Source organism: Corvus hawaiiensis, chromosome 5 (assembly GCF_020740725.1).
Source record: "Corvus hawaiiensis isolate bCorHaw1 chromosome 5, bCorHaw1.pri.cur, whole genome shotgun sequence".
NCBI lineage: Eukaryota > Metazoa > Chordata > Aves > Passeriformes > Corvidae > Corvus > Corvus hawaiiensis.
The window spans coordinates 61,260,849-61,280,531 of NC_063217.1; the positions used below are offsets into that span (position 1 = coordinate 61,260,849).

The following is a 19,683-nucleotide window of genomic DNA, read 5'->3' on the forward strand; positions in this document are numbered from 1 at the left end:
ACTCAGGAAAAGGAGGAAAAATATTCCACTGATTCAGTATATGCTTTCTAGAAAACCTTTTAGCATTATGCCCTTATTTTGGGAATAAATGAGCCATATTGCTTATTATGCCTCAGACTTTCCACTTGCAACTGGATTGAAAAAGACTGTTGTTAATGTCAAATGGATGACTTGTAGCAATAAAAATGATTTCTTTAAGCATTTTTTTAAGGCAGCTACTAAGATTGGTTGTTGTTTGGGGAAGGCTTTGCAGGTCAGGCAGGTGCTGCCAGCACACCTTAATGCACTGTACAGAGTGCTCTGTAATGCCAGTCCTTTTTAATAAACTACTGGAGAAAATGTCACAGTAGAATAAAATCAGTAAGTATGGTTGGATGTGCTGAACACAGACAAAAAATCAAAGCTCTCTCAGAGTGAATCTGCTGAAAGTCGCTAGGCTTGGGTTCTGATTTTGAACACTGAATCACTTGATCACTGACAGGGCCCCAAGGAGGTCTGCTTGGCACACACAGTGAAACTCTACCCAGAGCTAGTAAAAACAACATATGTTCCCAGAAGCTGCTTAGGAAGCTCCTTAAGCACTGGGGAATATCTACAAGAGCCTTAGACCTTGAGAGTAGAAATAAGAACACCAATAACCTCAATAATGAAGGTGTAGTCACTACAGCTATTACTCCTGCTTTAGCAATAGTGGCTAAATGGATTAGGGCTAATACTGCTGTAAACAAGTGTAGGAGTGGTTAAATTCTAACCAGGATTCTAGTATGGACAGAAATTCTCCTGACTGAAGGAATTTGTAAGAGCAGGTAGTGTAAAGGGAATCTTTTAGTATAACTGATTGAATGGTGATGTTCTGACACATTTAACAACCCGCTTTAGCCTTTTATGGTCTATATTATCTCAAGGCTGGTGATATTCCAGCATTTGAAGAGATTGTCAGAAATCATGCCTAAGGAAGCATTTTCTGCTCTTGGAGAGTATGATTCTTGTGGTCTAAAGAGAATGGCAAGAGATCAGGTGTTTCTGACACAAGGCTCCTGCAATGTATTAATAAAACGAGATTTTTCTTTTAAATCAGCTCATTCAGGATCAGACAACTAACTTTATATTAAGCCATATGTGTAATGGAAGGGGGGAAAAAAGACACAGATCCCTATAGGTGCTGAAATGATGATGCTTCTCCAGCCATTGCGTACTTTATGCAGCCCAAACCAATAAAGTCTTGACCTGACTGCTGCAAACTGGAGGAATGGGGTTGATACCATGTTGCTGTACGTGTGGTCACAAGTGTGTGACAAGGACAACCTGTGCAGTGTTTGCTTCAAAGCCTGTGCAGTTGTGAGCAGGTTCAGTACCTGCTGCTGATGTCCTACTGAGCAGTAGCTGGCTGCATGGAGTTGTGTTCTTGAGATATTGAAAGGCTGCCCTTATTCCTTTTATTCTGCTGTGTTGCAAGCAGACTCTGGTGTACTGTGTGCATTTCTGTGCCACTGCAAACTCAGGTGCAGGCTATGGAAGGGGCCGTGCTACAGACCTCCCTTCTGGATGGAGTATTCTTGTTACAGAATAAATTTTAAAACTATTTGAATACCCCTTTAGGCTCTTTATGTAATAATTTTGTGTGTGCTTAGTCTTAGTGAGGACATTGCTTTTTAGGAAAACAAGGAGGGAATTTGGAATTTTTTTTTCTGTTTTGCAAATTTATCCTGATGATGGTAATGAAAAAACCCTGTAATCCAAATATTTGTGAGTTACTTGCATAGGTATTTCCATCAGCTCTAAGAATAGGTACATTTTGAGCCAGATTGAACATCTTGATACCACTCTCTTTAAACTGCAATATGCAGCAAAAGCATGAGTGCTGCAGCATGGATTTGACCACATTGAGCTGGACCTTGATTAATTCCACTTGTTGGGAGCTATGATGGAAACAGAATTAAAGCTGCTAGAAGGATGCTGCAGCTACAGTAGCAGTTCACCTGCTGGGGCTGCATTTGCTACTCCTAAGTTGCCCCAGACTGATTTAGGATCAGGAACACAGGGAGCACCCTCTGTATCATTGAAGATGATCTCCCTGTCACTAGCTGTGTAGCATTACAGCCCTCATCTGTTCCCAGTTTTGTTGTAAACTGGAATATAGTTTGCATTTTTATCTATATTTACGGTTTAAGTAATGTTTCTGAAACTCCTCTTTCATCAAAATTGAAAACAGCTTTGATAGATATATAAAGATGCTAAAGAAAACTAGTTAAAAAGTAAAAAACCCCACAGAATGGTGAAGCAGTGGCACTAGCAGGCACAAAACTATTTCATAACTGCTCTTGCTGATATGGAAATGTAATTTTTTTTCTCATTAATCATGTGTATAACTTTTGCTTCCACTTCGATAGCCTGGTCTTAGTTTTTAGCTTGAAGCAAATGAGGTTTTGCTTGCTGTTTGTGTTTGTTTATTTAACCAGAAATGGGTGATTACTGATTTCCAGACTAGCTAGCTTTGTACACAATATGACTTGGAATGTGAAGAGATCCTACTGCTGCATTTGCTGGTTTTCTGACTGTGAAAAAAATATAATCAATGCAGTGAAAATAATGAGGTCTGATACATGAGGTGTTTAGACAAAGTATGATGAAATGCTTCATGAATTGGTTATTTAACATAAAAACCCAAAAAACCCACCAAAACCTGAAATTAACAGAAGTACCCCAATTCACATTTCTTACTGTATTTAAATGGACTTTCATTTAATGCTTCTTAAGTGCTTTTTCTATAGAGGAAAAAGGGTTAATCAAAAAAGCAGCCCTCAAATAAAAAAATGCATTCAGTGAACTTCGACTTTATTTTTTGAAAAGCAGAAACTTGGGAGACTGTCAGTTTTGGAAAAAATAGCTTTCGCCAAACCACTGAAAAGTTTTGATCAGCCAGAATCTCGATATTGTACAAATCCAAATTTTGCATTGGGCCTCCCATTATGTAAATTGGCTTTGTGAGTCAAAGAGGTTTGTATTACAAGGAATAAATATACAGTTCTATGTAAATTCAAGGAATATTTGCTCTTCAATGAGTGGCAGGAGTTTGGAAGAAAGTATGGATTCAAGTAGTGCCAGATATAAGTGGAAGAAAGTGGAAAATTCTTTAAGGGTGCCAGCATTGCTTTCTGAGCAGAGCCTTCAGTATTGAGTTTCACTGTTACTGATGTTATGGTTTTATGATTGTGTTTGCTTCAATCTACACTTCATAGTTCAGTGTGTAACAGAGGAGGAAGTCTGGAATATATTTTTAAAGTTTCTTATTAAAAAAGAAAAATGGTTTGGAAATGGGTCTTCAGTAACAATCTATGATGTATTATTCCTGGTCTCTGAAAATTTGTTTCCAGATAGGATTAATGATTTCTGAAGCTAATTAATTCAAAATGGGATGAACTTCCTCATGCATTTCAAAAGCACCTATGATGTGATTGATACAGAGGTCCATAAAACATGATAATGCTACCAGATGCTTCCAGTGTTCAGCAGCATTCCTCATGTTCTGGCTCAGCAGAAACAGTCACCCAGACTACTTTAGAAGTTTTTAATATTTAATAGCCTATTGCTGAGTTATGGCCCTCTAAGCATCTTCACCTTCTGATCTACTCACACTTTACCTAAAAAAACCCCAGCACTGAGTCAGTATTTAACTCAGAAAAGTACTGAGCCACCTAAATCCTCTGCCCAACTCACCAAAGTTGAGTTCCAATCTGCTAATAGCAGTATAGCAATGAAAGTATTGTGTTGTGATTTTAAAACAAGCCTCAGCAGATGCCATAAAAGTCAACTGACTGATAAATGGGGTTTAGCCCCTCTTTTCTGTGCTCTTAAGTGGTCTGGGGAATTGGGCAGGGGTTTAGTTCTGTGTTTCTGGGGTGAGGGGGCATCCATTTTGCTTTTTTCCTGAAATTGTGGATGTTTGTTCAAAGGAAGAACTGAAATTTCCAGATCTGAAGGAAGAAGCTTGTGTGGCATTTTGTTGGGTTTTGTTCCATGGAAAAACTGATGGAGGCTCCTTTTCTTCTGGTCTGACAGTATTGATGCATCTGTTCTTTTGTCAGTACCTAAAGTGCATTTGTAATACATTTGCTGTCTGAACATGAAATCAAACATGTTTCTATGTCTTCAAATATGTTTTACATCTGTTTATCAGCTTATTAAAGCAATTCAGAAGCAGCAGCAGATTTGGAAGTAATATTGGTCGAAGTTAGGAGCGAATGAGATTGAATTGGATCTGTGAAAGCCAGATAAAAAGTAGTTTCTATTTCCTGTGTTACAGTAATTTTTCTCACATTTCTGAGCTTCTCATCCTTCTATTAATCAGTTATATCCTCATTTTTCTTACTTGGTGCCCCTAGCCCAGCATAGCTGTTCCAGTTTTTGCATGCAAGTACAACAGACCTCAATAATTCATGACAGGCAAAGCAGAGAAAGCATGGAAGTTAATTTGCTGAGCACAAAATACCCTCACAGTTTATAAGGATGTATTTTTACACAGAATTTCTGTCTTTTCATCTGTGAAATGTCATTGTTTGAAATGGTGCATAGAGAGAACATCCATAAGGTCAATTTCTTTTCTGCATTTCCACTTTGTAGTTAAATGAGGAGGATACTTCAAGAATCAAATAACTTCAACAGCTGTGTGTGCTGTTTAGCTGTATGGCAAGCTGTTAGCATTGCCAAGCCTGTAAGGTAATATTACAAAAATAGAACTATAAGTTTATTTAGAAGTACAGTTGTTGTTGTGCTGAAACAAATAGAACACTAATTAAATGAAGCGTCTTAAGGGCTAAAAAAATGTTAAATGATCAAAACTTAAAATACACGTGAAAAGCATCCTTCTTATCTCTAAGGAGCTCAGTGGATTCTATCAAGGCTTCTTGTTATGTGAAGTAGTATCTATGAAGGGAACAGAACTGAGAGAGAGACCTGAGTTTATAGGGTACCTAAAGCTTTTCCCCCTCCTATTTGGTGCTATGAAAAACAGCTTTGAATGACTGCAAGGTTGAAACCCTGACACAGGAACTCAGACAACCATAGATTTTTATGTCTCTACGTAACAATATTAAATTCCAGTGAGTCATGCATTGCAACTAATATTTTGTGCCTTAGAATTACTTAATTTGATTTTTTAATAGAATTTGAACAGAAAACTGACTTTAGGAGCTCCTGCACGAACAATTCAAGCCATAGGAAAAAAACAGAATCACAGAATTATCAGTTGAATGGACCTTTAAATGTCATCTAATCCAACCCCTCTGCAATAAGCAGGGACATCTTCAACTAGATCAGGTTGCTCAAAGCCCCATCCAACTTTACCTTGAATTTTTTCCAGGGATAGGACTCCCACAACCTCACTGGACAACCTATTCCAGTGTAAAACTATAAATCTCTCATTTAAAGCTTAAAGAGCCATGAAAAATGATTTGTACCTGTCATCAAAGGATGTTTCCAGATTTATGCCTTTTCTTTTATTCTTTCTGCACTGGTCACAAACTGAGTTTGAATTTCTTATTTGTCTGTGGAAAAATAGTTCTCATTTAAAGTGCTGCTGCTTTTGTAATGTCTCCAGGAAATTGTCTGCCCATGAACACTGGAAATTTAGGATTGCAATAGATTGCTGATGCATACTGCAGAAACTCTTCTGATCTAAAGAACCAAAAATACCCAAAAGTACATTGGATATTTGCCCATATAATTTTGGGTTTTAAGTTCTCCATAGCATGTGGATGCCATGTTTTTCAAGTAGGGTGATAAGCCAAAGGCACTGATTTCTATAATAGCACAAAAGAGGTGATTTTATGGAGGAAAAAAAAAAGGTATAACTTAAATTTTAACTGTATTTGTATTGTGGAACAGGGTGTCATTAAATCAGTAAGATTTGATTGAATTGGATGAATCAGACATCTGTCCTTATATGTACCCTTTTTTCTTTTAATGTTCTTTCATAATACAAGTAGCTTTTATTTTTAGCCTAGCTGCTCTGTGGTAAGATGGAAGGTTAGCTGTGTGAAGTCAGGTGCTATTTTTGGCTCTGTATTAGGCTTCCCAGTTATGCCACTTAAAGAGAGAATCTGTTATGCTGACTTGTGAGCTGGTGTGCACTTACAGGCAAAGATACCCTTGTCTTGTAACTGGAAATCCTCTTGTTTGTTTGTTTGTCTCTTCAGACAAACTGGATTATGTACACAATCATGAGCTGCACTTGCTAATTTTCTGTTGCCAATTTCCACTTACTCCATGCTTGGTAAGGCTGTTCTTTCTTTGTATAGCTCATGAAATTGAGAAGCATGGCATTAGATTTCACTGTTTAATAAACTGGAGTTATGGACTCTTGTTGAAGTGGTGGATAATGCTGAGGGAAGGGTTGCTCAGGGGTGTTTTGTTTTATAGAGACAGGTGAGTTGTACAGAGTGATTCAAAGTGATTCAATTTCCAGAATTTTAGTCCTTTCAACTGTTATTTTCTGATATTTAGATAGCTGCGCATAATCAGTACAATAATTGAAATGCCATTTCGCAGACAGATCAGTTTTGCCCTTGGGAAAAACTGGTGAACAGAACTTGCCAGAAAGTCCTACTGCACTGGAAGTCTTTAAGAAATAGATTTATGTAGGAATTCACTTAACTTATGCATATTCCTACAGCTTACTTTTCTTCTTGTCATTTCCACTGCAGTGAGGATGATCTATTTGAATCACGCACAAATGCAATCTTCCGTTTCCACGTGTTCATTTTCCAAATTAAAATTTTGAGATGTTAAAAAAAATAGGCAAAACTCTTGAAATTGAGATTAAAAACTAAAATGTGAGATGCGCTCTATTGTCATCTGTCCCCAACAGCTGTAGGGCTGTGTGAGTTGTGGTGACCTGACTAGTCTGTTTATTCAGTATTTCTGCATTGTCATACTGTAACAGGCGTTTCCTGGGCTTTCTGCCAGACTTTTTCTGTTTACAAGGCAGCAGGCAAGGATTTAACATTTCTGTTTCCTTTCTTACTCCTTAGATTCCCTGTGGGATGGAAGGGTTTGTCTTCTCCTTTTTTCACTGCTGTTCCTCATCATGGAGTATCAGTGGAAAGAGGTTCATTTTCTAATGGTGACTAATTATGTGACACAGCCACTGATTAAGTAGACGTTTAGGAAGCTGGCCTAGAAGAATTGCTCTCATTATGGTCTTTGTTTCAATTTTTTTCCTCTTTTTTCTGTTTTCTTAAATAGGTTAACGAGCTCCCTTTATCCAAGGCAGGCCAATTCAACATTTACAAATTATTAGAAACAGAAAATTTAGTTTTTCTCTCACTGCTTAGTGAATTTATTAAACTTGAAGGACAAGACAAAGGATGCAAGATGCCAAACCTCAAGTGGTAAATTGGACAATGTCTTGTGGAAGCTCTGACCTAGAAATCAGATTTATTTCATAGTTTATTGCAGTGTCCAGCAGAGCTGAGGAGGCCCTCAGACCTTTCCCAAGCTGTGGTTGTGCATAGCTTTATAAATGTGAATAATTTCCTTGACTGTAGTGGGACTGCTGGCAAGTTTAAAATTAACCAACAGCATGGGTTTAAAAGGGACTTTGTAGAGTAAGACCAAAAAAACAAGTGAACTACTTGAATTAATTATAGAGAAGAAGGATCGTCAACATGCTCTTTAATATCTGAGGTAATTTTGTTGGTTGACATGTGCAGTCACATAACAGAAGATCAGGTAATGAATTTTATATTTTATAACATAGTTGATACTTTTGCATCCTTTCTCTGTGATCTGATCTGTTACCGTATTTCACGTTTCCCTTGCAGACAAAATAGTTGTGCATTTGAGCCTCAGAAATTAAGAGGCATTTGGCCTAATTCCAATTATTTTCAGAGAACAAAGGAGGGGGTTTTTTGCTCCTTGTCTGCTAATGACCTCCTGGAAGTTGACTGTTGGGGAGGTTATTGTGATGCCTTGCATTGTCCCCATAGCTACAGCTGGTAGGAAAGATGCGGGTGTCTAGAGTCTTACCAAGCTCACGGTTTTATGTCCTCAGACTTCAGGATTCCCCAGCCTACCCTAAAGCTGTTCTGGGCAGATTTGCCCAGTCTCAGTAGCATTTGAGCTCTGTAAAGCCTTAAGCCAGAGGTTAGCAGCTTGCTTACCCTTCTCTTGGTGTTGTGTAATTTTGTAGACATTGGGAATTCCCAGAGAGATTCTGTAGTAGAGCTGTCACAGAGGAAAGACATAAACTGGTGAGGAACAGAAGCTTTTGCAAGTGTCAAGTGCTTCTTCCTTACACCAGCAGGAATCTTACCAGTTTGACCTGATTTTCCAGGTTTACTACGGATCTGATATAGCAGTGGGTCTTGCTGCTGTTCTTGTGTACAGTATGGGCTTCTGGCCGTTGAACAGTTTCCTTTTTTTGCCTGCTTCCAACTTGCTTAGCATACTTGCCTTTGACACTTTGTCATTTCTGTGAAGTGAATAGGTTGTTAATTAAAAAAAAGAATACTGGCAATTATGGTATTTTTTTAAAGGGCATGTCAGGGACTCATTGGTTTGACTTTTCTTGCTATTTCTCCTTCCTTGGGTATATTCTAGCTACCCATCTGGCTATTCCCTCACTGAAGACATGTCAGGAAACATGACTCGGGATAACCAGGCAAAATAGCTGCTGAAAGCTCGTACTGAACTTCTTGTGTGCTTCTTGGTTCAATCATGAAGGGCACTGATGGATTAGTAAACAGTAAAGAATATTGGTTAAATATCCCCCCCTTTCAAGTTATTTTGAGAAGGAGCAGAAACCAAGGGGAATTTCCAAGATAAAAAATCCTTTGTGAAAATCATGATACTCAGTAGGGAAGGGTGGGAATGCCCTTTTCACCTTCCTTTTTGAGTTCCTGAGGCTGCCCAGAGGAAACTCCCTTTTGAAAGTTAAGCCTGCTCCTGTGGGTGACGGAGCTGAAATGGGAGACAGACAACTGACCAGGAGTGCTTTCCTTGCATTTTGCACCATAGGGTACGCATAAACCCTGGAAATGTAAGACTGGCAGCTTCAGGAAACACAGCGAGAATTTTAATAAGGCTGAATGGCAGTGGAGAGGAAGTGGCAGTGCTAAAAGTATTTCAAAAGGGGAAACAAAAGTGATGATTGCAAATATGACCTGACTGGCAAAATAGACAAATATTTGACTTTTGCTTACTCAGAAAAAAAAGTTGATGTAAGGGGCAAAGGGCAGAACTGCCAGGGCAGCATGGTTGTAATCTGTCCCAGTCAAAGGAACAGCATTTCCCACAAGAAATGTGGAGACCCCTCACACTTAAGGCAATAGCAGGGAGATTGCATCCAAATTTGTCATGCTGACATTTAAAAAATTATTCACATTCTCTTTTAGCAATTCATGGGAAAAAAAACCCGCTGTAGTCCTTGAAGAATTTCAGCTTCAAATGCCTGTCTCAGCTCCTGAGCTGAAAACGTATTCAAAAATCCAGCTGTTGCTGTGCATGCCAGTTTTCCTAGTTTTCCTTTTCCCTCGTATGTGATGTGCTTCCTTTTAAAAATATTTACACCATATCCTGTTTTCTTGAAGTCAGTAGATACAAATATTTCTTCCATTGTTAAAACAAATAATCTCTCCTATCTTTTCCAGTTTTGATGTTTTAGATCCATTTTCAGCTGCTGCTGAGAATTTGTCATCTGGACAAGCTTTCCCCAGATGGAGGGTGTGGCTCTTCAGGCTTAAACTGTGCAGTCCTGTAGCTGATTACTTAAATGGAATCAGACACACTAAATTAAGCCAAACTATTTGTCTTTATAGCCCTTCCTCCACATTTAGAATGAAGCACATTTGTAGAGCTGGAATAAATACAGTTTATCCAGCAAGCTACTGGCTGGGGGCTGTTGATATATGATCACAGAACTCTCTTTAGTGCTAAAGATTTCAGGGAATTTGAATTTCCAGGAATTTTTCAAGTGTTTATAAAACCTTCTTGGCTCCAGTCTCTTTTTTTTTTTTTTTTTTTTAAGTGTTTTTCTTCTGGAGATTGAAGGGAAAATATTTTCTGGATAAAGGTTTATTTATTTATTTCAATTTTTTTCTATTGTGTCTTCATCATAAAGGACAACCAATAAATACATGATGAATTCTGTTTATAAAAGATCGATCATTATTCATGTTTTTTCTGAAGGGGAATGTATCTTCTGTTTGTTAGATGAGGTGGGAGTAGAGATTGATGTAAATCACATTTCAAGGCATGTGTGGTGGTAAGGGAAAAGGGATTTCCATATGGATGACAATTTGTATGTTCTAATCCAGTGGCTTGATCTGACTGAAGAAGTATTTCTTTGAATAGAGCAAACTTCTTTGGTTTTAAATATTTGTCAGAAACATAAGCCTATTTTGGCAGGTAAATATGATGGGTGTATGTGACATTAAAGCACTGCACTAGTAGACAGCAGTGGATCAGGAATTTGATTTTTCAAATAGATATGTTTTTCTCCCTTCCTTTTCAACACCCCATGTTTGTGCGTTTTTCCTGCATTTAAACCACTTTTTTTGTGCTTTTAGCTGTGTGATTTTGCAGCACTTTGACCAAAAATTGTCTTGCAAACTATTATTAGTCATGACACTTCTGTAACATAGTGCATGTTTAGTCATATGTGCCTCTCTTAAGAGAGGTCTTTGTGTTTGTCAAAAAACTTCATCCAGTGTCTCAAGATTTCATTCCTTCAGTTGGGGTCTTTTTTGAGACCATCAGGAAGCAGGGATGCCCAGAGTGGTTTGCACATCGTCTCAGAAAGCTGTGGTGAGAATGCAAGTGAAAGGATTCTGAGGAAAGGACTGAGTACAAATCCAATCTAGTCTTACTCACACATTCTCCACTCTGCTGTGTGTAGAGATGTATTTTGAAAAAAAGGAGTGGAGCGAGACAACCTGAGCAGCTTTGAGTTGTCAGAGGAGCACCAGTAAGTCATTTCTTGTTTTAAAGGAAGGGATAGCAGTGGACTTACAAGGTCACAGGCAATGTTTGTCTGGGAAAGGATTGTTGTATTTAAAAAGAAATGGAGTTTAATATATTTTAAACATGTTAATTGAAATGTGCAAAGTCAACAGAAAAGTTCTTTAGCACTAAGTGCAACAAAACAAAGAGTGGGTAAGACAATGTAGATGGATAGTGGAAAGAGAAGCAGCATTGTTGTACCTAATTTTGATCCCTAACTTTCTGGAATACATGACAGGCTATTCATATGCACAAATTCCACTGCTAATGAAATGTAAAAAAAAAAAAAAAGCTTTTCAAAATTTTTTGTTTAGAAATTTCTTAACTGATTGAATCCTGATTAAAGTAATAAAAACCTCCTCCTATGACCTAAGTTCAGATATTCTTTGGAGTGGAATTGTGCGATTTGCAAGTTAGACCATGGTGGATTTGCAGCATTCAAAATCACATGCAAACAAGTTAATAGTTTCAACTTAATAATTTTTTGAACACTAAGTGAGCAAAAAGCTTTTATCATTAATTGCTGTGTATACATTAATTCTGTAGGAGATGAAGACTTCATTTTAACATCAGTTTGCACCTTGAGAGATGCTCCCTTGACTTTATTACGATAAAAGCCTAGAAAAAGAAAACTATTAGGTTGTACTTTTAGAAAAATGCATTTCCATGAATTTAGTTTTACAAATGCTTTCCTCATCTCATAATGTGGAGTGATTTGGGATTGGTAAATTCTAGCAGATCTTTATTCTTTGTGGCATACACTTGTTCAATATTTTTTTTCATTCTTGTGTATTTTATGTGTAGCCAGTCTGGATTATTTGTGGGGAGAAGGAGCACTTTGTGTATTCCCTGCTGGAATACGGCGAGCATCTGAGAAAAGCTTTCTCATAGATGTGTTTATCTGGCTTTCAGTTATAATTATATTTAACACCTTTTACAGTAAGGTGAATACCTTTTACAGTAATCTGTCCTGGTGTGTGACTGACAGGTGGGAGTCACACAGGTCAGGCACACGGTGTGTGAGCAGACAGAGGCTGGCATTAGCCTGAACTCCAACATAAAGGTGCTGTGACTCCACCTCCAGCAGCTTATCTGATCACTGGCACTCAGGATTATCCCTGTGTATTTTGCCTGGGGAAGCTCTATATACATGAACGTGTGAGGAAGCATACATGGGAATTATACCTTAAAATTCTTTATTCATTCCCATTCCTAGTAGCCGTTTTCAGCAGATTTTCAGGAGCATTTCTAAGGGTGCTGCTGTCATCTTTTGTGCACAGATCTGAGCCTGACTTTTTAGAATTGCTCTGCAGACAACAAAGGGATGCTGCTGCTTGCAGTTATATCCCTCTGTGTTTCCCAGACTCTGACATAAAATCTATCATTCCTTCCTCCCTTACTCTCAGCTTAGACATTAGACTGGATGGGTTAGGGGGTGAGGTGAGGTGAGGCTTTCCATCAGAACAGAAATATTAATTTTAGGCACTGCTAAACCACAGCATTTAACTCCAACCTGCTCAAAACAGTGCTGCAAGGCCATCAGGAGCAGTGGTGGGTAGGCAGAGCTTGTGGAAATGGCTCCCAGGTTTAGGGGCTTTGGGTGTGAACTCACACTTCTGCCCATGTCCTGCCAGTGCTGCTGGGATGAGTGTTCTGGAAGCTTTCTCACAGCTTTTCCTGTTGGCTTAGTTGCTGGATTCCAGAAATCTGTGGAAATGATGATGAGTCCTCTTGGTTATTAAGCAGAGAGGAATAAATCCCAAGTTAGCAAAACTTCTCTTAAATCTGTGCAGCCTTTTGAGTTCAATTTTTGGCGCCTCTTTCGATTACCTAAAAGCAGCGGTTTCAGGCAGAGCTGAAAATGTCTCTCATCAATGAGAGCAAGCCGTCCTTGCAGCAGTGAGGTGACAATAACAGGGTTTTGGTGCTGGCTGTGGCCCTTTGGCTGCGTAACACAGTGACACAAATGCTGGATGCTGCGAGCGGCACCGCGCTGAGGATCCGGCTGCTCTCCTGGGGGAGCTGCCATGGTAACTGCGCTGCTGCTGGGGAATGCCCTGCGCCGGAGTTCCTGCGGAGAGCTCGGGGTCGTTGGTATTCCGAGTGGCTCTGGAATATTGCAGGCACCAGAGAGCCCTTCCTGTACTTCTACCAATGTTTACTATTGTCACAGTGGGGGAATTATGCAAATGGTATTGAATGATTCTAACTTTTACTATTTATTTTACTTTTACATTTGGGCATGCAATGTTAAAAAAAAGGGAAACAACTGTACATTAAAATGTTAATCTGTTTATATCTAAAAAAGATAGCTTGCTACCTGCAAACACTTGTTTCCCTCACAAGGGAATTACAATGACCTCAGTGGAATTTCTTGTTGTGGCTTTTTGGTTTTAACTGTTTTTAAAGCAGACACTTGCTCCCTCACAAGGTGATTTTTATTGATTTTTGAGAATGGAGGGTTTTTTTTCAAGGTCTTTGGTTTTGTGTTTTTAAAGAATGTCTAAAACATCTTTTCTTTCTGATATCCCTATCCTTCTTGACATACATTATTTGGATAACATCATTGTCCAAGTAGCATCGTTACTCGGATAATTAAGAACCGACAACTGCAAAGAGCATGGAAGGGACTCTATTTCTTTATTTTCTTGGATAAGAAATACCCGTTCATAGAAAGGGGAATTATATCATTATTTTTTTAATGGGACATTAAAACATGCAAATTAAATGCCTCAGAACATAAAAAAACCAATTTGCAAATGCAATCACTTTAACTCAACAGATCTTCCCACAAGCAATTTATGTATTCTTAATACAAGAAGCTTTGATATTTGAATAGTGTTTTCAGATGTTCCTGTCAAAGCAATGTGTGTGTAGTTGTAGGCAAAAGTCATCAGCATGCTTATGTAACTATAAGCAAAAATACAGGTGTTAAATGTAAGAGGAGTTTTTGGAGGTTAGGGGCAGACGTATTTTACATTCATGGCCCTGATGTTTCCGGCACTGCTCGAGAGCTGAAGTACTGACGAACTGGAGTGCTTGTGTCATTACAAAAGAACATTATGGTATCACTGTGAGAAGGTAAAGACAAACTTACTAATTGTTGCTGACTAACTCAAGATTTAGGTTTGAAAGTACTGCATTTGTTTATTTTGCTGTCCAGGTAACATGCTTGCAGGACTTCTTTGGAGATGATGACGTCTTCATCGCGTGTGGGCCGGAGAAGTACCGGTATGCTCAGGATGACTTCGTGTTGGATCACAGTGGTAAGACTGACATCCTGAACCCACTGAAATAGGAAATTCTCCATCCCATTCCCATGTTCAACCCTCAAGAATTGTGTGATTCAGGAAAATATACACGGGATGACATTTTCCTGTAGATAAGAAAGTTTTCTCAAACCATCGTCTGGCTTCTGTAAGCCTGTTAAAATGCACCAACAAACCTGATCCAATTTCCTGCAAAACAAACTCTGTCTCTAAAGTTACATGGAAAGCAGAATTGAATTATGAAAGGTACAGTCACAGAGGTAATGAATCTAAAATCTGTTAAAGATGTTCACTTTTGGCATCTGTGACTGTAAGATAATTTCCATATTTCTTTCTTCATGAGATTTTTGAAAAATCCATGCTCATTTCCAGTCTTGAATTGTCCTGCCAGACAATTCACACACTCCAGTCTTGTCTGCTATAGACCAAATGTTGGCCTTGTAGCTATTTTGAGGTTGTAGGGGATGCTGGGTAGGGAAGGAGGTGAGACAAACTGGGACTTTGTGCCCCTGCTGTCTGCCTTGGACAGATCATGAACTGAACTTATTTATGAAATTTGGTTTTCTAAAAAAAAAAAAAATTTGTAATATAAGTTCAAGGAAAAAGCAATCCTCTACCAGAGAGTTTTGGAATTGTCTTGGAATATCAAATCATAGATATGTTTTTGCCTCCATGTTCATGGAATTGTAGAATGGGTTGGGTTAGAAGGGACCTTTACAGGGACCATCTAGTCCAGCCCCTTGGCAAGGAGCAGGGACATCTTCCAAAAAAAAAGTTCAGGTTGCTCAGAGCCCCATTGAGCCTGACCTTGAATGTTTCCTGAGGTAGGACATCTACCACCTCTCTGGGCACCCTATCTAGTGTTTCACCACTTGCACAGTAAAAAATGGCTTCCTTATATTTAGTCGGAATCTACACTTTTTTTTAGTTTAAAACCATTCCTCTTGTTCTATCACTACAGGTCCTACTAGACGTGTTTTTTTCTGTCTTTATTGTTTGAGCTGAGGAATACCCTGTTTTTCTTTTATGAAAAAAAGTTAATCTCTGGTAAAGAAAACTTGCCCTGGCAAGAATAATCAGATTATTCCAGAGGAGCTTTCAGTTGTGAATGAAGGATTTTTATTTTTTTTTAATAAAAGCAAAAGCACCTGCTGTTCTTGTAATTTTTCCACACGCCATAATTTCATTACAGAATGCTCAGTTGCAGCAAGAAGTACAGGTGTATATCTCTCCACTGGCCTATACATTTGGATGGATGGAGGATTCAACTGGCTCCCATTCTGCTGTTCTTGCCAGGGTGCTGTGTTTCCAGAACTGCTGCATTATGTTGAGTCAGTTAGTGTGGGGGTGGCAAAAAGGGTGTTTTTTAACATAGTTAACAGCTAAAAAATTACGTGATTGTTATGAAGGAGTGGAAGAGCATGGTTGTATTTACTCACAATGCAAATCCCAGTCTGGGCATAATCCTAATTTCCCTAGCAGGTTTTAAGGCTGTAAATTTCCTTTTCCCATTACACAAGGCACAGACTAGTTGAGCTCATTTCCTTGCCTTTATCTCTTTCTTCCCTTTATCTCTTCAGCTTTGGTGGTCCCTGCTTCTTCTAATAACTCTGGGGGTCTTAATGGAGAAAAGCAGGTTATGTACGTGACTGGTAGGGCATGCAGCTCAGCTTACTTTTTCTGTGATGGCATGGCATCCTAATGATGACGTTGGCATCAGGGACAAAATAAGGAGAGAAATTTATGATCCCATTCGGAGCGATTTGCTAGCGATGCTAACCATGGGAATTAAAATGTGTCCAAAATGTCAGTGCATGTGTGCTCATTGATTCCTTTCCCATTGAGGTTGTTATGTAATGATATACAGCTGATGGTAAATGACAGCAATCTATTGTTTCAGCCTTGTGGAAACAACGATGTTCTCACCTGTTCAAAAATTGGTCACAGCATCAGTTTCTTGAAAAAGAAGGGAAATAGTGCTGGCTGTGCAGCTGTCCTGTATGGAAGTGCCATTACAGCAAGAGTCTTGGCATCAGCATATGTACAGACTTGAATTATAGTAATAATCCAGCCTCAAGATATGAAGAAATATCATCTACAGAATGTCACATACAGTATTGAGTAGCTCAAACAGGTTTTTATGGTGAGCAGGTTAGAGTTGTGAGATGCTCATACAAAATCTGTTTGACTCAGCTGGGCAAAGATGTTTAGAAACTGCTGGTCATTTCCCGGATAATAAACAGCCACAGTGGTGTGTGGAGGGAGCCTGTGCATTGAACTGTTGCCAAAACCCTTGACAGAGAGTTTGCTTGCTTTGTAGAATGTCGTGTTATGAAGTCTTATTCCCGCTCCTCTGCCATGAGGCACACTGCGTCCAAAAGTCCAGGACCTTCACGTCGGAGCAAATCCCCTGCCTCAGGTACTACTGCTAGGAAAGAGCTGAACACATCAAATACACAAAAATTATTTGGTTTTTTTTTAGTGGGGTGAAAAAACTTGTTGCTCTCTCTGTAATACAAGTGTTTCTAGGGGGAAAAAAACCCTTTTTTGCACTTTGTCTCAGAGATTTAATACTAATCTAAAATAAATTTGCCTTTTTTTTTTTTTTTTTAAATCCTGGGAAGAAGCATGGTTTCTATTTCTTAATTACAGGCACAAATAATTTCAGCTTATGAACATTGGAGTGATTTTTGCTAATTGTGCACTTGGGATTTGTTTTTAGCATGGCACTTGATTTTCCTGAAGACTATTAACGACAGGGTGGTTAGATGTGGTTAAATTCGTGTTCATTGAACTAGATTATACCCTTAAATTTTGAATTTGAAAGGTTTCTCTTATACAAGCCAAATATTGTCAGAAGTACAGGACTTTGCTGGTTCAAGTAATTTTAGGAGATGTACTGTAGTGTTATTGCCCATTAACAGAATTTTTCTTCTTGTACTTCTTATAATTTCAAAGGTGCTCACACTGTGATTTTGCCACCAGTTTGGCTGAACACCATATGTTCCAACCATTGAGTCTTTTATGTAAATAGAGGGAGAAGCTTGGGGTTTTTTCAGTTTTTAACCTCTGCATTTTATTTCTAAATACTTCTTTTTCCCCTGAAATCAAACTGTTGAATATGTAAACATATGATGCTCTTTTTTGAATGTAACTATAAATGTAAGCTTCTGTGTGTATTCAAAACTGTGACATGTTCCATATTCTCATTTTCACATTTGTTTTGCTTAATTGATGCTGGTTAAAGTCATTTTATCTTTGGGTTCTTTCAAAGTGGAATATTAATAATCTGTTTATAAAGGTTGAATATTTAACTGAAAAGCTTCAAAGAAGGATTGCAGAAAAATGTATCATAAAGGGCAAGTTTTGCAACTGATCTACATTTCATGCAATTCTGTTACCTCCAATGAGATCTTGTAGAATATCTATCAGCAGTGAATTTTATGTAAAGTATTTAGATATCAGTGCTGCCATTTCCATACTTATTTCTACTTACATCCCCTTTGGTTTGGTTAATTTGAAAAATGTATGCAAAGTGTCTGGTATTTATCCTTCTATTTACTTGCCTTTTTTTTTTTCCATGTAGTCTTTTCTTTTATTTACCCTTCTTCCTTCCATGCATGTTCAGAGCTGTTTATTAACTTCTTTCCTCAATGTCTTTTTCCTTTGTGTCAAATATATGAGTACAGTAAAGAGGGGTGGCCACTCCAGTGCTCATTCTTCAGCAAAATCCCCAGGTGAGCCATTACCATCATGGCTATATATCACTAGTGTGTCTCCTCCCTCTCCATTTACCTGTATTTTTGGTGCTGTATTTGTGAATATTTTCAAGCTTGAAACACACGTTTTGCATTCGATGAAACAGAGACATAATGGGTGTTGGGGTTTTTTTTGTTGAGGTAGATCATTTCAATGAAATAATGCTTTTTAGTTCTTGGACATCTGCTAATGGTGTCAAAGTTACATTTTTAAAGATACAATTTGACTACAAGTAGAGCAGCATTCTGAGGAGCAATACATTTGTATGCTTATTCTAAAGCATATTATAATAGAAAATTTCAACCAGCAAAAAAATAATTTCTGGGAATTACTGAAAAAAGCAGTGCAAAACCTTGTCATAGGTTTTAATTTTATGTGCAATTTCATATTTTTCTTTGTTTTCTTGTAATATTTCAGCCTAAATTCTAAAAAAAATGAGGAATCTCTTTGAACCTTCAGTTCAAAGTCAAAGTATCTGTGAAACAAGTAACACACAAATTGATTAACAAATAAATTGAGTCTTTGGCTCATATTAGAAGTTAACAGTTTAGAAGCTATTCATGGATTTTTCAGTTTTAAACATTCCAGTGCACCAAACATGTAGCCTAACGTGTACTGCTTCAGAATGACAGAAAAGTTTGGGGTTTTTTTCTGTGTATTCAGACTGGTATGCATGTGGAAAGAGACCTCAAAAGCATGTATGCCTAGAAAATAGATTAAAAAGGTAAGTTTGGCATACCCAAGGAATATTCAGCAAATCAATAGCAGTGGACAGGTTTGTGCTTTTTGAGTTTTTTGAGTGAGAGACAAAATTGCTGCTGTCTGAAATAGCAGTGTCATGGTTCAACCTCAGCCAGCAACTGAGCACCACACAGGCACTTCCTGACTTCTCTGCTGCAGCAGGAAGAAAGAAGTGAATTGGAAGGGTGAAAGCGAGAAAATTCCTGGGTTGAGATGTGAGTGGTTTAATAATTGAAGCAATAATATAATAGCAACAATGATGCTGCAGTGAAAATAACAAAGAGAGAGATAAAACGCAAGAAAAACAAATGATGTGAATGACCTGCTGACTGATGCTGTCTTGTCCCTGAAAAATGTGACACTGAGCAGTGTCCCCTCTGCCAACGTTCCCTCTCGTTTCACTGCTGAGCATGACACTGCATGGGTGGCAATATTTCTTGGATCAGCTGCAGTCAGCTGTCCTGGCTGTGTCCCCTCCCAGCTCCCTGTGCCCCCAGCCCCTTCATGAGGGGCAGGAAGGCCTCGATGCTGTGCAGGCCCTGCTCAGCAATAACAGAAACATCCCTGTGTTAGCAGCGCTTCCCAGCACAAATCCAAGACGTAGCCCTGTGCTAGCTGCTGTGAAGAAAATTAATTCCACCCCAGCCAGAACCAGCACAAGCAGTTGGCTGACTCCCTATGGATGCAAAATTTTTACATCTAGGCAGGGCCAGCTCCGGCTTTTGCTGTTGTTGCAGTTGCTTAGCAGCTCATGTGATCTCTGAAGGCACTGGCAAAGAGATCTGCAGACAGCTCTTTTCAGAAGGATCCTCAGCAGAATGAACCGTGTGTCCTAGAATCATAGAAGGACAAAGTTTGGAAGGACCGCTGGGTGTCATTCAGTCACGCCCCTGGCTCAGAACACCACCCTTGTCCA

General features: G+C 38.6%; 1 protein-coding gene across 5 annotated transcripts in view; it reads left to right on the plus strand.

Annotated features, from left to right (window-relative positions):
- Nucleotides 1-19,683, plus strand: part of DCLK2 (doublecortin like kinase 2) — an 81,439-nt gene that overhangs the window by 29,643 nt on the left and 32,113 nt on the right. For 3 of the 5 annotated variants that reach the window (XR_007203713.1, XM_048304275.1, XM_048304277.1), the window contains exons 3-5: nt 14,162-14,264; nt 16,588-16,686; nt 17,957-18,004. Coding sequence is in view for 3 of the 5 variants with exons in the window: in XM_048304275.1 (XP_048160232.1) it covers nt 14,162-14,264; nt 16,588-16,686; nt 17,957-18,004 (250 nt within the window). In the remaining 2 variants the exon portion in view is untranslated. The remainder of the gene's footprint in view (nt 1-14,161; nt 14,265-16,587; nt 16,687-17,956; nt 18,005-19,683) is intronic. The other 2 variants (XR_007203714.1, XM_048304276.1) reach the window with 1 other exon arrangement.